Source organism: Prosopis cineraria, unplaced genomic scaffold, assembly GCF_029017545.1.
Source record: "Prosopis cineraria cultivar Desert tree isolate PC_DT_omini unplaced genomic scaffold, ASM2901754v1 PC6, whole genome shotgun sequence".
In the NCBI taxonomy this organism is placed as follows: Eukaryota; Viridiplantae; Streptophyta; class Magnoliopsida; order Fabales; family Fabaceae; genus Prosopis; species Prosopis cineraria.
In genome coordinates this window covers 146,229-164,883 of record NW_026555337.1, presented here as the reverse complement: position 1 = coordinate 164,883, position 18,655 = coordinate 146,229, and the positions used below count along the sequence as shown (strand labels likewise).

General features: G+C 36.9%; 1 protein-coding gene across 3 annotated transcripts in view; it reads right to left on the bottom strand.

The window, feature by feature from the left end:
* Positions 1–566: 566 nt before the first annotated feature.
* Positions 567–18,655, bottom strand: part of LOC129313555 (uncharacterized) — a 29,668-nt gene continuing 11,579 nt past the window's right edge. The window contains exons 14-16 of one of the 3 annotated variants that reach the window (XM_054956777.1): positions 7,361–7,476; positions 6,351–6,407; positions 567–934 (exon numbers count right to left, since the gene is read on the bottom strand). In XM_054956777.1, coding sequence (XP_054812752.1) covers positions 855–934; positions 6,351–6,407; positions 7,361–7,476 — 253 coding nt within the window. In that variant the 3' untranslated portion in view covers positions 567–854. The remainder of the gene's footprint in view (positions 935–6,350; positions 6,408–7,360; positions 7,477–18,655) is intronic. The other 2 variants (XM_054956779.1, XM_054956778.1) reach the window with 2 other exon arrangements.

Here is an 18,655-nt window from a genome sequence, read left to right as displayed (position 1 = left end):
ATAATTTTAAAAAGATCACGTAATCTTTGTTTTTGAAATTTCTAAAGTTTTCATTTTTTCAATGGTTTACTAAAACACTAAAAAAGTTATTGGGACTAAAAGCAAAACTAAATGAAACTATGGAGATCAAAAATTATGTTTTTTCTATTTTAAATCAAGAATAGTTGGAAAAGAAATACTTATATTTTGAACCAAATGGATGAAGTACTTGAGAGCCTATATAAAAACCAAAACGAAATTTGCAGGACTTCAACGAGACTATCGCTGCTAGAGCTGTTTTCATGCCAGCTGGTATATCTAGCAAGGATAAGCTCGGCCACCGCTCATGGTGCAATTAAAAAAAAGCTGTTCAGGCTCTTTCTTCTGTGGCACCTACGGTAGATATCGGAGGTGTTTGGCCACCGAAAAGGGATTGGGGTTTTAGATCGTCCAGAAATCCCTTTTCTCAACATTCGTCAAAAAACTCAAGCAACTACAGTATTTTTTACTACATTGCCGATCAGGCACTTAACCTGAGAAGTACAAGAACATCCCTTTTAACAAAATGACACAATAAACACGATTCATTTACGTTCAAATGAAAGAAAATATGTATTGGGATTATTTTTCATTTGCAAGTATTGAGATAGTCAATAAAGCCATGAAGCCATAATGCTGTGTATAAGTTTGATTTACCAGCTACTATAAATTTACAAGCTAGTAGACGATTTAAATTTTCCATCTTACAGCTCCACTTATACCGCTTGTGCATACAATGAACAAGAATAATGATTCTGAACGTCATTCCTGCACCATTGTTATAGCAAGGAGGTAACCTAGCAAGATCTATCAGAAGCTGGAATGAAGATATTACCCTAAACTGTCCCATCTTCAGCTGCATTGCCATCTTTCCAACTGCCCAGTTTGACTATGTCTTCAACAAAAATTTTCCCATCTGTATCAACACAAATGGATGAGAACAGCGTGGCATGAAACTGTCAAAAAAAAAAAAAATGGAAAACATTTTTTTGGGGCTGGGGGGGGGGTTGAACTGGGAGGGTGTATGAGCAACAATATCCCAAACTCGCCAAATTAAGCCTACCGATGTTGACACAGGAACACACTAATTCCTCTTTCTATTTACACAGACAATATAATGGCGGCACTGTTCACAAGCCAATTTTCTATCTTGACTGCATTTTTGTCCTCTTTAATCTGTTTCGCTGTTAAATTTCCGCCCTACTTTCAGTCAGACACCAGTCCAAACGCTAGTTATTGAATAACTTATCAGGAGTCGTTTTAAGATGTAACATATAGAATAGTGAATACAATTAGTAATACTAAAGTTGTCCAAGGCAGTAGATGAAGCCCCCTAGACACGTTCCATAAGTAAGTAGAACATTAAGTACAAAAAGAAAAAGACAATGAAATGTGTAAAAAAAGAAAAAGTCTCCTCCTCACCAAAAAAAACTATGAATAATGACAACATAACAGATATGATATATCTCATTTCTTGCGCAATAAAAAGAGATTCATTTTCATTCCTATACCAAAGAGGCCCAGTGCCCTGGTTGGCCTAAGGCGGCAGGGCTGTTATTTGTACAAATTTAGAAGTCTATATAGATTTATTATCAAGTTCCAAAGGTCAAAATGTTGAAGAGCACCGCACCGGCAAATAGTTTATAATATATATATTTCACTGAGAGCAAAGAGTCTCCCTCCCACCTAAGTTGCTGCATACAAAAGGACTGAGATTCGAACCTCCAACAACTTGTTTAAATGATGAGAATCTTTACTATTTATGCTAACTTGAGTTGGTATCTTTATATTATTTTATCGTCACTCCTTTTGTTAAAAAATATAAGAAATTTTTTGCTGAGGTTGGAAATTCAAAAACATAGGACATTTTTGGCTTCTCAATGTGCAATTAATGAACTTTTTCCAAAAATACCCTTAATGAATAAATTAATCAACACTTCACCGTTTTTTTTTTTTTTTTAACAAGCTCAACCCTTCGCTTTTAAATGAGACACAATTAAATAAAAACAAACATGGAAAGATGCCATCGGTGTAAGAAGAACTAACTAATTTAACAGAGGGATGTAATTCAGTTACAAATGCATTATATTTTCTAATGGAGGGGGTTTTTTTTGGTCCCAATACCTTTAGTGTGTTTTGATATTAGTCCCTATACTTTTATTTCGTTGTTTCAAATCCCTTAAATTTTATCTATTTGCAAAGTTAGTCCCTGTACTATTAAATATCATCATAAAGACTAAACAATGACTAACATTTGCACAAACTGTTGCTTCTTGTAGTAGTTAAAACTGTGATGAGTTGTATAAAAAATGAATAGAAGATAAAAAACCAAGGATGGCATTATATTAGAATTCTTAAATGTGTAATGGATGAAACTTCAGAAAGGAAAAAAAAAAATGTCTAGGTTGGGAAGGATTAGTAGCCAATTTGCTCATACAATGTCCAGTAATTTTATCAACTTGCCAACACAATCAAAAAGATTTATGTACACATCAACAGATTTAACTCTACCAGCGATAATAAGGACTAACATTGAAGACATATGAAACTTAAGAAATATGGAATAACAAAGTATGGGGACCAATATCAAAACACATTAAAAGTATAGGGACCAACAATTGTATTTTCTCTATTTCTTGCCAGGGAAAGTCTTGCTATAAGACCACAGGAGGAAGTTTATTTCAAATCAATCCCATAAAATTCTAAAAACTCACTGCAGAACCAAGAAATCAAATTGAAATTATGTCTTGTAGGAAAATGACCAAAATGCCTTTAAATTGTTTCTTTTTTAAAAAAAAAAAAAAATCCATCCATCGTTGTTGGAGCTTCAGTGGTCAGATCACCGCTAGTAGAATTAATTCCTTAAAGGTAAGGAGGGAATTTGAACCCATAACCTCTTGATTCACTAGAAGATATATAACCACCAAGTTATTGATGCCTTTTGATTATACAGTGCCAAATATAATATATAGTCTAACCTAAACTTTTAAAAAAAGACCAAGTAAATTGTTAATAATGTTACTTGTTAATTTAATAGCGAAACTTGTTTATAGTACTCTCTACATATTCAACTTTGCTAACTTGTTAAAAATCTTAAATTATTATTTTACTAATGTCATTTGCTAATTTACTAGCAAAACTTGTTGAAAGCACCCTCAACATATTCAATCCTGATGACTTGGTAAAACCCTAATTTAACAAGTTAATTTACTAATAGCACTTGTTAATTCATTGATGAAACTTGTTGACAATACCCTCTAGCTACATATTCAATCCTGCTTGTTAAATGAACAAGTTAAGTAAGGATTTTAACAACCAAAATTGAATATGTAGAGAATATTATCAGCAAGTTTCACCAATGAATTAACAAATACCATTATTGAAATAACACGTTAAATTAGAGTTCTAATAAGTTAGCATGATTGAATATAGAAAGTATTATCCATAAATTTTGTTAGTAAAGTAACAAGTTGCATTAGTGAATTAAAAAATGAAGTTAAAGTTTTAACAAATCACTAGGATTGAATATGTAGATGGTACTATGAAAAAAATTTGCTAGTGCATTAACAAATAACATCAGTAAAATAATAATTAAAGTTTTAATAAGTCACCAGTATTGAATATATAGAGGGATTGTTAGCAAGTTTTGCTATTGAATCAATAAGCAGCATTAGTGAATTAACAAGTGAAGTTTGGGTTCACAAGTCACCAGAATTAAACATATAGAAGGTATTGTTAACAAGTTTTGCTATTGAATTAATGAATAGCATTAGAGAATTAACAAATAAAGTTTGGATTTCAACAAGTCATTAGGATTGAGCATATAGAGTATTATTAACAAGTTTCGTTATTGAGTAAATAAGTAGTATAAGTGAATTAATAAGTGGAGTAAGGGCTTTGACAAGTTATCAGGATTATGTAAAGGATACTGTCAACAATAGGTAACATTAGTGAATTGACAAGTAACATTGTTAACAAGTTTACTTAATCTTAGTTTAGAAATTCAGGTTATGTTATATATTATATTTAACACTATATAATTAAGAGATATCAATAGTTTGGTGGTTATATCTCTTTTGGTGATTTAAGAAATTATGGGTTCACACCTTTTTGATCACCTTTAAAGAATTAATTTTGCTAGCAGCCACTAGAGCTTCGGTAGCAATGGTTTAGTCTCCAGGCTCCGACGATGATAGATGGAGTTTTTTTTTTTTGAAAAATAATTGAAAGGAATTTTCGTCATTCCTCTTTAAAGCATATTTTCAATTAAGTCATTTGGTTCTATAATGAGTTTTCATAATTATTTAATCTTGATTTGATATGAAGTCCCATAATTGGTCTTGTAATGAAATTCGCCCTTTTTATTATTTGTAACATCTTATTATCTATTTTGTTTGTTAATCTGTATAGATAGGATGAGATAATTAAATATACAATATCTATTAAGATTTTAACCTAGGTTTAAACTTAAGAACTATAAGACACTTGTTGACTTGTTATGTACCAAATTATTTAGAACAAAATTAACAAACTAGGCACCATTGAAAACTAGCCATTTGCTACACAAAAGATATCTTGCATGTTGTTCAAAGTTTATGGGATGCTATACAATCCAGCTCAACTAAAATGAGTGCTATTTCATTTTACTTTTTGCAACAAAGCCATATTATCATGATAATTATGATGTAGAGAAAACTGCCTATATTAATAGCCGGTCTCAAATTCAGGTAAAGGAGGAGGGTTATGTTAGGCCATTAATAGTCAATGAAAAACTTTTGTTGAATCTCACATGGATACAAACAATATACACTTTGTTCTAATGTTAGATCGCTGCCTGTAAGTAACGATGTATGCCTCAAGTGCAGTGATAAGTGAGTTAGAGGCATTGTATCAATGCTTGAATATAGTGTTAAATGAGCAAGGACTAGCATGTTATTTTGGACAAGTATGAATAAAGAAGTTAGTTCAAGTGAGCAAATCAGATTTAATACTTGAAATGTTGGGACCTTGACTTGTAAATCTATGAAAGTAGTATGATTCATAAAAAAATTAATACCTTGTACTTGCAATCAATTAAATGGCCTGGAAAACAATCTAAAGATATTCAAGGTTTTAAAATTTGGTAAATAGGGAAAGTAAGCATACGGAATGAGGTGGGTATTATTGTTGATGAGGAGTGAAACAAGCACGTGGTAAAGTTAATAGAATTGGAGATAGAATTATTTTATTAAAAATGATCATTAGAGGTGAGGCTATCAATATTATTAATGCTTATGCACCTTAAGCTAAGGGCAAAAGCCAATCTTTAAGGAATTGTTCTAAGCAGATTAGGAGGGGTTGATACATACCACAAAGTGAAAAAATCTTTATTAGAGGTGACTTTAATAGTCATGTTGGGAGGCAGGCAGATAATTATGTAAGGATGTATGATGGTTTTGGTTTTAGGCAACTAAACACTGAACGAAAATCAATTCTTGATTTCTCTTTGATGTATGATCTCAACATTGTCAACAACTGCTTTAAGATGAGGGATGAACATTTCATTACCTATAAGAGCGAAGCCTCAAGGTCATAAATTGATTTCTTTTTGGCAAGGAACACATATAGAAAACTTTGTGAAAATTATAAGGTGATTCACGAGGATAGCGTAACACCACTACATAGGATCCTTGTCCTTGATAGGCATATCATGAGTAAAAACAAAAAATGCTAACAAGTGGTAAATCAAAGGATTAGGTGGTGGCAGTTAAAAGGTGAAAAGCAGGAAATTTTGAAGAGGAATCTTTTGGCTAAAGGAATTCGAGAGTTCTAAGGAAATGTTAGCATTTTGTGGGAGAATATAGCTAAAAACTAAGGAAGGTTGCTAAAGAAATTTTGGGAGTCAAAATATAAGGACTGCTTTAAAGCCATAATTTGTACAATAATCATGAAAAATTAAGAAAGGCATCATATGGCTAAGAAGGCAACTAAGAAAGTTATGAGCAAAGCTCGTTTTAAAGCATTTTAAGAGTTTTACAAGAGTTTAGGAATAAAGGATGTAAAACAAAAAATTTATAAAATTATTAAGAGTAAGGAAAGAAAATTAAGAAATTAGGAACAGGCAAGGCACATAAAAGATGAAAAAGGAAGAGTTTTGATTATAGATGGTGATATTAAAGATAAATAGGATAACTACTTTTACAAACTTTTTAACGATAGAGGGGACTCGTCTAGTAACTTGAAAGATTTAGTAACTCATAAAGAAAAACAGAATTTGTTATTCTATCGAAGGATACGTGATAATGAGATAAAGGAAGCTCTTCAGAAAATGACAAATGGTAGAGCCAATGAACCTGATCGTATTCCAATTGAAGTATGAACCAAGTAGGGCGACTGCAGAAACGATTTATCTATTAAGAGGAGTAGTAATTTGAAAGTGAAATTAGAAGATTAGATTATATCTCAAGTGAAAAAATTTAGATATTTGGAAACCAATATTCAACATGATAAGGAAATTGATGGTGATGTTGCATATAGGATAGATGTTGTGTGATTTAATTGGAGAAAAGCTTAAAGAGTTATTTATGATTGAAATATACCTAAGAAACTTAAAAGAAAGTTTTATCGAACTGTTATAAGACCAGCTATATTACATAATAGTAAATGTTAGGCTTTAAAAGGATAATAGGAGCATAAAAATGAAATAGCAGAGATGATAATGTTGAGATGAATGTGAGAGCATGTATGTAAAGATAAAATTTGAAATGAGCAAATACAAGAAAAAGTACACATAGTATCTAGTGAGAGAAAAATGATAGAGAATCCTTTGAGATTATTTGGTTATGTACATAAAAGACCGTGGGAGGCACCAATTAGGAGAGTAAAAAGGATAATTTTGAACCTTGTAAAAAAAGGCAAAAGAAATACCAAAAAAAAACACTTATGGAAAAAGTTGACTAAAACCTCTTGTTTAATATTTCTAAAAACTTGATAAATGATAGAACACAATGGCATAATACAATTCATACAGCCAATCCCACCCAATGGGATAAATTTTGTTATTGTTGTTGTTGTAACCATGATGTAGAACATGAGGTACTGAAAAATTTTATAATGAAAGAACTCAAGCCTCCAAATTATTGCAAATCCTATGCCCAAAAATATACACAGAAGAAGACCATTAATTGAGACATCAGTGATGGCCAGACTAGTTGCTGGTTGGCCATCTCCCATACAGGGGAAATTTCATGATATATTCACAACAATTTATTCCCAGTATTTTACTTTAATTAAAAAAATGAATGAGAGCAGACAATGGATGGAATTAGTAAGCAATACAAGATCGGAGAACAAGATGACAAACCTCTATCTTTAGAAAGATTGCTTATGAGTTCTTGAATTCCCTCCTTGTCCAAAGTATCCTTCAAGTAAATTGCAGCTGTTGCTACCTCATCAGGAGTCACTTTCCCATCATAATCTCTGCAAACAATCAATAATAATACTACAATAATGACTACATTGAAGCACTGTAACTATTAACATTAAATGAGTACATACAAAAAATCATTAAGATGTGGTCTGTTCAACAAGTCCAATTCCCAGCCAATTTTAGGGCTATTTCTCTTCATCGATAGACCTTAAAAATAGCCTTGGCCCTAAATAAAAGAAGGGTTAGCCAAATCAAGAAAGTGTTCACCAACCATGTTAAGCGTGAACGAGAAGAGAGAAGAAGAGAGGAAGTAAGAGACTATTCCATTCATGAAAAACAAGGAGACAGGGCACAGTAACATATACTCTAAACCTAGACACGTGTCACCCCAAAAGGTAAAGTCCTATACCGTCAATATCTACCTAGAATTCAGCAGCATATTCAAGACAATAACACCATAGCACATAAAGACGATAAAGCCCTTATATAAAGTAGTAACATATAACAATACTCCCCTTTTAAAAAAAATCCTCATCCACAAGGATGGAAGTAGTAGCTGGTGCATCAGCATTGAAGTGAGGGAATTGTTGCTTGATGGCTGAGAGGTCCTCCCAAATGGCATCTTCTCGTTGGGAAAACTTCCAACGAACCAAAATTTGGGTCATAGGTAAATTGAGACACTTAACAATCTTCCAACCCAAGATCTTGTCCGGTTCTAACATAAGTTGCCCTTGATCATCAACTTGGGGCAAATTAGCATTAGGAGAAACATCTGGATGAACAAATTTTTTCAATAAAGAAATGTGGAATACTAGATGAACTCGAGTGCTAGGAGGTAAATCCAACTCATGTGCAATAGTCCCGATACGTTTCACCACCCTGAAAGGCCCAAAACAACGTGCTTCCAGCTTATGAAAGGAAGAATTATTCAACAGATTTTTTCAAAAGGGGTGTACTTTAAGGAAAACCACGTGCCCCATAGCAAAATGGTGTTTAGATCTGTGCTTGTTAGCTTGTTGACTCATTCTATGTTGGGCCTTCAACAAGTGTTGCTTCAAAATCTGTATAGTGAGCTCTTGAGAAATGATCCGATCAACCATGTCATTGGGTGAATCACTCACTACATAGGGTAAATAAGTGGGAGGAGGTACCTTGTACACTGCTTCAAAAGGAGTCATCAAAGTTGAAGAATAATATGTGGTGCTAAACCATAACTTGGTTGGTGGGAGACATTTAGCCCATTGCTTAGGAAAATCTTGATAGAGCTAGTGATTCCCTAAAGATTTGGATACCATTTCCTCAGACCTATGGTAGACAATCTAGGAAGGGAAGTGATTTAGAAAAGGCTGAAAACCAATGGTCAAGAGATTTATCCCAAGGTTTTTATCTATAGGATTAAAAGGGTAAAGGACAAGTTAGGTTATAGGTATAGCCAAAGATATAGGTAGTGTTGGTAGGGGCAATTACCACTTTCTGGCGTAACCAAGGAATAGGGTTTTATTGTGAATTAGGGAGGTCTTTTGTAACTCTGATTCAGTTCATCTTCTTAATATTAAAACCTCAAGATTTCCCTTACATTTTGTCTTTGTTGTGTTATTTCCTATGTTCTTAGCTTACTAAACTAGTAGGGTTGTATCAAACCCCCTATCATGCAACAGTGATAACATACAAACAGCAATTCAACACTTTAGATTGGCCATCAGTTTGTGGATGACAAACTGAAGAAAATTGTAATTTGACCCCATACAATCGAGAGAGCTCCTTCCAGAATTTCCCACAAAGAATCAAATCCCAATCAAAAACAATAAATAGGAAAGCCATGCAACTTGACAACGTTATCCATAAATATACTAGCGACGTTCACAAGAATAAAAGGATGTTTGAAAGTCATAAAATGAGCAGCCTTAGACAATTGGTCAACAACCACTAAATAGCAATTTTAGAGTAAGACTTGGGAAGACCACTAATAAGATTCATAGAGAGCTCAGACCAAACATATTTAGGTATGGGTAAGGGCTAAAGAAGTCAGGGGAATCTACCAACTCAGGCTTGAAGCACTAACAAGTGGTGCATTGGCATTTGGCACACAAAATTGCAAACATCCCTCTCCATCCCTTTCTAATAGAAGAAAGAAGCAAGGTGTTTGCAAGTAGTTGCTATACCTGAATGTTTGCCTATGCCACTAGCATGAACAAAAGTAAGCAAATCTCCCTGAAGTACGTGATCAACTCCCACAACAAGCTTACCCCTTTGTTTCAGCAAGTGATGTTCCCAAGCGTATTTAGGATTAGACAATGAATCATTCTCCAAGGTCATAATAAGCTTCTGCAAAATATCATCAAGAAGCCAAAAATCTCACACTTTATCATCTAGAGGTGAAATAGGCATCGAAATAGCCAAACAAGCTCCATCAGAACGCCTAAAAAGGGTGTCATGTGCTAAATTATCAGAACCCTTGCAATAAACTATTTCATAGTCCAATCCCCATAGCTTATGAAGCCACTTACATTGTTCCTGGCTTAAATCCCGCTGCTCTAGAAGGTGTTTCAAGGGTAAATGGTTGGTTTTCATGATGAATTACCCCAAAGATAAGATTCGCCACTATTTAACAACAAAAACAATAACTAGAAGCTCTCGCTCATAGGCGGATAATGGCTTCTTACGAGCAAATAGTGCCTTGCTAGAAAAAGCCAAAGGATGGTCATTCTGAGATAATATAACTCCCAAACCATGCCTTGAAGCATTAGTCTCAAGAACAAAGGTCTCACTAAAATTAAGAAGCGCAAGAACCGGAGGGGAAACCATTGCAGTCTTGAGAGACTCAAAAGCAAGTTGAACCTATGGTGACCATGAAAAATGCTCATTTTTCTTCAATAACTCAATAAAAGGTTAGCAAATAGAACCATAATTCTTGATAAAGCCTCGGTCAAGAAAACCCCACAGGTCCTTAAGAGAAGAAGGTATTAGCCAAGTGGTAATTGCTTCGAGCTTCTTCGGATTGGCGTGAATGCCGTTGGCTGTGATGATATGGCCAAGATAATCAATCTGAGTGGTAGCAAAAGTGCATTTGGATGCTGTTAAAATGTGTAGATACAACAACAACAAGCCTTATCCCACTAAGTGGAGTCGACTACATGGATTATATGACGCCATTATGCTCTATCATTTATTAAGTTTTTAGGAATGTTATTAATTAAAAAGTCTCGCTCAACAACCTCCAAAAGTGTTCTCTTAGGTCTTCCTCTACCCTTCTTGACAGGGCTCAAAGTTATTTGATTCACTCTCCTCATAGGTGCTTGTTAAAATGTGTAGATAAATAGTGTAAATTTATTTTATTTCTTTAATAGATAGATTAATTGGTGGTTAGTGGTTAGTGGTTAGCATTTATTACACCATGTGGATGTACTCTTATAAATAGCTAGCTTTTGTAAATTTGAAAAGTGAAAAATATTAGAGTTTTCTTTCACCAAATCTGTCATGGCATTAAAGCCACTATGAGATTTGGAGTTCTTTTTAGGTTGGGTTCGTTTTTTGCATTAGGGTTTTAGTTTTTTTTTTTTTTTGCGTTAGGATTCTAAATAGTCAAACCCACTACTGCTGGAGACTATTTCGCCCACACGCGCTGGACCACCGTCTCCGCCTGCCACCAACCAGCCGAATCTAGAAGTCCAACCGCCATGCGCCGCTCGACTAAATCTACCCAAGGCCGCGTTTTCAGCGCGTCTAGGCCTTGTTTAGCCTCCGGTCACTTCCATTTTGCTCGAAATCTCCTCTCCTTGTTTTAGTCATGTTCGACAAAAAAAAAAACACACATCTGACAATACTGGGTCTTCCTTGTTTAAGGTTTTTAAGGCGCTGCCAAATGCTCTGGTTGCTTATTGATTGACTGGAGCCAACTTTTTATCTTGGTCTCAGTATGTTCGTACTTCTTTAAAGGGTCAAGGGAAGCTTAGTCGTTTACTCGGGACCGGTCCTAAGCCAGGAGAACTTAAGTTTGATGCTTGGGATGAAGCTGACTCAACAGTAATGTCTTGGCTGTGGCAATCTATGGCTCCTGAAGTTAGTCACACGTGTTTGTTTCTGTCCTCGACTAAGGAGATTTGGGATGCAGTGCACCAGACTTACTCAAAGGTTAAGGATGCTGCCCAAATTTATGAGATATGGACCAAGATTTCCAATACCAAACAAGGCAGTAAATCTATCACCAAATACTCTACCCTTATGAAGAGTTTGTGGCAAGAATTAGACCACTATCAGTGTATTACTTTGAAAGACCTTGATGATGCAGCTACCTTTAAATGCTTCATTGAAAAGCAAAGAATTTTTTAATATCTTGCTGGGTTTACTTCAAAATTTGATCTTATAAGAGTTCAAATTCATAGTCGAGAAGATGTTCCCTCTCTCAATGAGACCACTGCCATTGTATTAGTAGAAGAAGGCCGTCGAGGAGTGATGATGGAAACTCCATCCGCGGAAAGCTCTGCCTTGGTTTCAAGGAATGTTGCTTCTTATTTTGTGGAAAATGAGAAACAAGGGGACTCTTCCAAGAAAGAACCTATTCAATGCTCTCATTGTAAGAAGCTGTGGCACACCAAGGAGAAGTGCTGGAAGCTGCATGGTAAGCCTCCAAATATGAAAAAGGAGCAAGCTCATACGGCGATTGATTTTACCGGGGAGAATTCTAGTCAGACTGACCTTAAGGGGGAGATTGAGAAACTAAGATCTATACTAGAGTCACTTGACAAGGCGACTACTTCTGGTTTTGGTTAGTGGTTAACATTTATTATACTATGTGGATGTACTCTTATAAATAGCTAGCTTCTGTAAATTTGAAAAGTGAAAAATAATAAAGTGTTTTCTTTCACCAAATCTGTCAGGTGCCTTAGCAAATAACTAATGCTGTCACAAGAGCATTTAAGTGATCCACAAATGATCCAAGTGGCTGGCCAATGTTTGCTATAGACCAAGATGTCATCAAAGAACACCAACACAAATTGTCGCGAGAGAGGTTTGAAAACCGAATTCATGAGGCCTTGAAAAGTGGCAAGAGCATTAGTAAGGGCAAATGACATTACCAAAAAGTCATATAATCCATCGTGAGTTTGAAAAGCGATCTTAGCAATATCAGCATCATTCATCTAAATTTAGTGGTGGGCAAATCATAAGTCCAATTTAGAAAAAATTAGGCTCCAATAAGTTCGTCTAACAGCTTTTCAATAATAGGAGTTGGGAACTTGTTCTTAATAGTAGCCTCATTCAACCTTCTATAATTGACACAAAAACGCCGTGTACCATCTTTTTCTACATTAGAACAACAAGGGCAACAAAAGAACTATTGCTTTCTCAAATAACTCGATTATCAAGCATCTGTTGGACTTGTTTCTCAATTTTAGATTTCTAAACACGCCCATAACAATAGGGCTTACAGGAGATGGGATGATTCACTCTTAGGGGAATAGCATGGTCAAAAGAATGAGATGGAGGGAGAGTCAAAGGCTCAACAAACACATCCTTGAAAGAATCTAAGAGCTCTTGCAATTGATGTTGTTGACTAGCAGAAAGAGCTGAGTTAGTGGAAAGCTGTACCTGTAATTGTTGTGGGGCATGAATTAAATAAGGAAGATCATTAGGCAACGTGGCACGATCTAAGATAAGAAAGTGGGGGCTTCAGTCTAACTCTTTGTGACCAAGCCCTTTTAATTCTACAAGTCTGCCATCGCTAGAAAATTCAAATAATTTTGCAGCCATATCCATGGTAAATCTACCCAAGGTTTGAAGCCATTATGCCCCCAAAATTAAATCGTATGCGCCAATATTCATAACTAACAAACTTGAAGAAAAAACAGTCACCCATTTCCCACTCCAAATTAGAGCAGTGATGTGTTACTAATAACTTATGAGAGTCAACTACAATAATTCGAATGCCCTCTTTCCCTTGCCCGAGCAGTCAAAGTCATTTAGCCAATTTGGAGTGTAGCATGTTATGGGTGCTTCCAGTATCGATTAAAATCACCACTCGCTACCTTTTCACAAGCCCTATCAAACGCAAGGTGGAAGTATCCACCTTGCCCTCCACAGCGTTAAGCATGCTTATAGCTTCCTTAGGTTCCATATCTTCTTGAGCATCTTCAAATAATTCAAAAATCATCTTCAACAATTCAGGTGCAGAGTTTCGAGTCCTTGCATTTGTGGGTGCTGTTGTATCAATCACCACACCAATAGCAAAGACCTTTGCATCGACAGTCATCCATCTCACGCTTGGTCAAAGGACGCTAGGGCTTGGACGACGCAAATCTAACAAGAGACACAGATGTGGTTAGTTTGGGTTTGTCGAGATATGGGCTAGTTGCTTTGGGCTTGACAGAATATGGGCTGGAAGAGGAATAAGAGGGTTTAGGAACCAAGTTGGACTTCAGACCCGATAAGGATGAGGACACCTGTGATGTACCTGGTAGGTAGAAGGGCACAAACAAAGAAAAACATTTGGGAGGTGACTGCTCGCATATTGCCCGAATTGTGGCAACTTGACGCTTGGCGAGTTTCATCGCACCGACGAGAGTTTGGGGTTGAAGACTAAGAACCCTATGTTGCACATCATTTCTCAAGCCACCAATAAAACAATTCATTGCAACCTCTTCCAAAAGGTCCATCTCTGTCAACAACTCATCAAATCACTCTTCGCAGTCAGCAATGGAGTCCGTCATCAAAAGTTTCTTAATGGCTATCATAGGATTATCTTCTTTAATGTCTACAAATTTTGCTTCCATCTCTTGAAAGTAATTTTCTCAAGGTATATCGGAAAGCTGCCTCCATTTCACAAAGGTGAGATGCCAATGCAAGGAGCCAAATTTTGCTACCCCTATTGTGTTTGGTAGGTGCAAAGTAAGTGGATGGTGGGGTGGGTAAGAGGCCATGGAAAGATCCAAACTGAGGGGGTGGAGGTGCTGAAGCCAATAGTATGGCAAGTCTAGAGAATAGTTGTGGAGCTGTCGTATGTGGTAGGACGATGATGGGCTGTGACAGTGGAGAGATGATAGGTCTAGGAGGTGGAGGTGGAGGTGGGGCGTTATAGAGTTTGTCTATTTCAAAGGCAGGCAGAGGCGAAGGTTAGTTGGCGATAATGGCAAGCTTGGTAGAGATATCAGCTACTTGGTCGAAAAACTGGTTCAAGGTTTGTTTAATGTCAGATATGTTGTCAGAGTTTTGTTCGACTAAGGTGGATTGCATCTCAAGTCAGTGCTCCAGTCACCAAGTCGTTCCGTTGAAGATTGTGTCTACGAAGGAGCCATGGCCAAAGAGACAAATCTAATACCTAATGTTAAGAGTGAGGGAGAAGAGAGAAGAAGAGAGGAAGAAAGAGACTATTCCACTCATGAAAAACAAGGAGATAGGGCACAGCAGCATATACCCTAAACCTAGACGCATGTCACCCTACAAGGTAAGGTCCTACATTGTCAATATCTACCTAGAATTCAGCAGCATATTGAAGACAATAGCAACATAGCACATAAAGCCCCTATATAAAGCAGTAACATATAACAAACCATGAACAATGAGGCTCCGTGGCCAATACATATGCATAAGCCCTACTTTACTTAACAAGGATCCAATTAAACTGGTTGAAAGTCCTAAGAATTTCTGTTGTAGAATTGTAGAAGAATTCAGGCAAAAAAACTACTAAAAAAAGGAAAGTAAAAGGAACCCTAGAAGAATCTACAGACTAAATGTGACAAAAAGTTGTTTACAGTTGAAATGTCTTGAACAAGTCCACATGATGACCTAGCCAGCCGATAAAATTCCATGTTGATTTATGGACTACTATTACATGGACGCACCTCCCTAAAGGCAAACTGGATCATCTACCATAGCGCAGAAGATTCACTTAGAGAGAGAATAAGAGAGGCAGAGAGTAAAGAAGCCCACTTATTCTTTTTCTGCTTACCTCTGCTTGCCAATTTTTTTCACATATATCGACAAACTCAATTTACTCCTTAAATTGAAAGGATCTGCTCCTACTTAGTGAGGTCAAAGAGCCAGATAGTTCAAAAAATGACAAGTTTGAAAGATGACAGCCTTATCAAGAGGGGTGAAACCCTTCTCCTCTCAGAAAATAGATACCCCCCAATGATAGCAAGGCCTTATTACCGTAATGAGAACAAAAGTTTTATTGATGTGAAAGGGGAATAATGTCCTGTTGTGAAATGACAGAAATCACTCCGCTCTAAAGTAACTAATAGAACCAAGCTTTCAATGCAAAGAGAAATAAATGAGGGAAATTCTGAGGTTTTTGATATTAATGCATATGAACTGAATCAGTGTTACAAGAGAAACTCACTGATTCTAGCCAAAACCCTATTCCCAACAACTAAAATTACAAACTAAATGGAAGAACACAGCAACAAGAAAAGGTCTCTCACTGGTGTTCGAGAGACCAGCACTCTCCTCACTTCTGTCTAACTTCTCTAAAACATCCTTGAGTGCCAACAAAAATAATACAGCCAAATAAAGCAAGCAAAAAGGTGACTTCAATATCGAGACTAAATCTAAGCCACCCTACCAAAACATCATGGCATAATCCTTCTTTTCTGGACCCTCAGGATATTAATCCTAACCCAATGGGTATTTCCTTTCTACACCCAACTGCCCCCTTGATCTCCTCTTATAAGTCTGACCATATCTCACGGTCACATCATTTCCCGCCTCTAAGAGTCTCACCTTGTCCTCAAGGGGAAAATCTAGAAATTGGAGAGAAATGGTGTCAGCTGTCTCCCATGAATTCTCAAACTCGGGTAAATCTCTCCATTTCACTAAAACCTCCAGCTGGCCTGTCATAAGTTTCCGAACCTTGCATATGTCTTGAGGCTGTACCTGTAGCTCCAATTCTGCAGAAAGTGCTGGTGGTATAGTAGGAGTGACAATAGCTGAACAAACTGATTTTTTGAGTTGAGAAATGTGAAAGACTGGGTGAATGCGAGCTGTGGAAGGAAGTTCCAGCTTGTATGCGACCTGTCCAATCTGCTCTATGATCTTGAAGGGGCCATAGAAACGAGGGCTGAGTTTCTCATTAAGTCTTTTAGCTAAAGATTTCAGCTTGTAGGGTCTGATTTTGACATAGACTAAATCTCCAATGTCCAGCTGTATCTCGCGCCTATGTTTGTCAGCTTGCTTCTTCATTCTTTCTTGCGCCACAGTGAGGTTTTCCTTTAAAATGGCAATAATGGAATTCCGGGACTGAATCTGTTCATTGACAGCTTCAATGCCTGACGGTTCCCCATTCAGCTTAAAAAAAGTAGGAGGGTCCCGTCCGTACACCGCCTTAAAGGGTGTCATTCCAGCAGCCCCATGATGAGTTGTGTTGTACCAATACTCAGCCCAAGGTAACCATTGCGCCCATTGGGTTGGTTTCTCACTGGTGAAACAACGCAGGTAAGTTTCTAAGCTCCTGTTCAAGACTTCGGTTTGGCCATCAGATTCTGGGTGGTAAGCAGAGCTAAGACAAAGCTGAGTGCCTGCTTGCTTAAATAATTCCTTCCAAAACTGACTTACAAACACCCTATCCCTATCTGACACAATTGTTTTTGGAAACCCATACAATTTAACAATGTCATTAATGAATCTTTCAGCAACTTCTTTTGCTGTAAATGGGTGGGTCAAAGCCAAGAAGTGAGCATATTTTGTCAACCTATCAACAACAACAAGTATGACGTCATGTCTTTTGGATTTTGGAAGTCCTGTAATGAAATCCATGCTAACATCTTCCCAAATTTGTTGAGGAATCGGCAAGGGTTGTAACAGCCCAGCTGGAGTTAATGCTTGATATTTGTTCTTTTAGCACACGTCGCACTGTGACACATATTGTTGGATATCTTTTTTCATGCCTTCCCAATATACAACAGTAGAAAGCCTCTTGTAAGTGTGCAAATAACCCGAATGGCCTCCGGTTGGTGAATCATGAAATTCCTTCATGAGCAATTGAATTCTGGTAGACTTCTTTGGTGGCATCAATCGTCCTTTATAGTGTAGACAACCCTTCACAAGGCTGTATCCCTCCAAATTTCCTTACTTGGTAATGACTTTTTGCAGTATATCATTTAACTTAGGATCAGCATGTACTTCTTTCTCCCATTCTTTAAGGTCACCTTGCTGCCATAAAGAAAAACCATGTATCTCCAGATTTTCTTCTTTCCTTGAAAGTGCATCCGCTGCATGATTTTCCTTGCCCGGTTTGTAAGCTATTTCAAACTTGAACCCCATTAATTTAGTGATCCAGTGCTGTTGACTTTCTTCTACAATTCTCTGTTCCAGCAGAAACTTCAAAGCTTTCTGATCTGTCCGGATGACAAATTTCTCCCCCCATAAGTAGTGTCGCCATTTCTTGACCGCCATAACAATTGCCATAAGTTCCCTCTCATAAATGGAACATTGTTGAGCGCGGTTAGAGAGCTTTTGGCTGAAATATGCCACTGGACGGCCATTCTGCATCAGCACTGCTCCTATTCTAGACCCGGAAGCGTCTGTTTCCAACTCAAACGGGATGGAAAAATCAGGCATAGCTAGTACTGGGAGAGAAGTCATGGCTGTCTTGAGACTTTGGAAGGCTTCTTCAGCTTTTGGGGTCCATTTAAAGGCATCTTTCTTAAGTAAATCGGTGAGAGGACTAGCGATTTTTCCATAATTCTTGACAAATCTTCTATAATACCCTGTCAACCCTAGGAACCCTCTTAAGGATTTCACATTCTTGGGTTTAGGCCACTGCACCATACTCTCAATTTTGCTGGGATCCGCTTGCACTCCCTCCTTGGAAATGATATGCCCAAGATATTCAATTTTTGGTTGGGCGAAAGTGCACTTCTTAAGGTCGATCACTAGCTGGTTCTCTTTCAGGATAGACAAAACAGCTTTCAAATGTTTCAAGTGAGATGTTAAATCATGGCTATAAATAAGTATGTCATCAAAAAATACAAGTACAAATTTCCGAAGATGCTCTCGGAATATCTCATTCATTAAAGATTGGAATGTGGAAGGAGCATTGGTTAAACCAAAAGGCATTACCTTGAATTCATAATGTCCCTCGTGGGTTCTAAATGCTGTTTTATGTTCATCTCCAGCCATGATTCTGATCTGATGGTATCCGGACTTCAAATCCAGCTTGGTGAAGATGGCGGCTCCTTTTAACTCATCCAACAACTCATCTATAGCCGGTATGGGAAACTTGTCAGGCACCGTGAT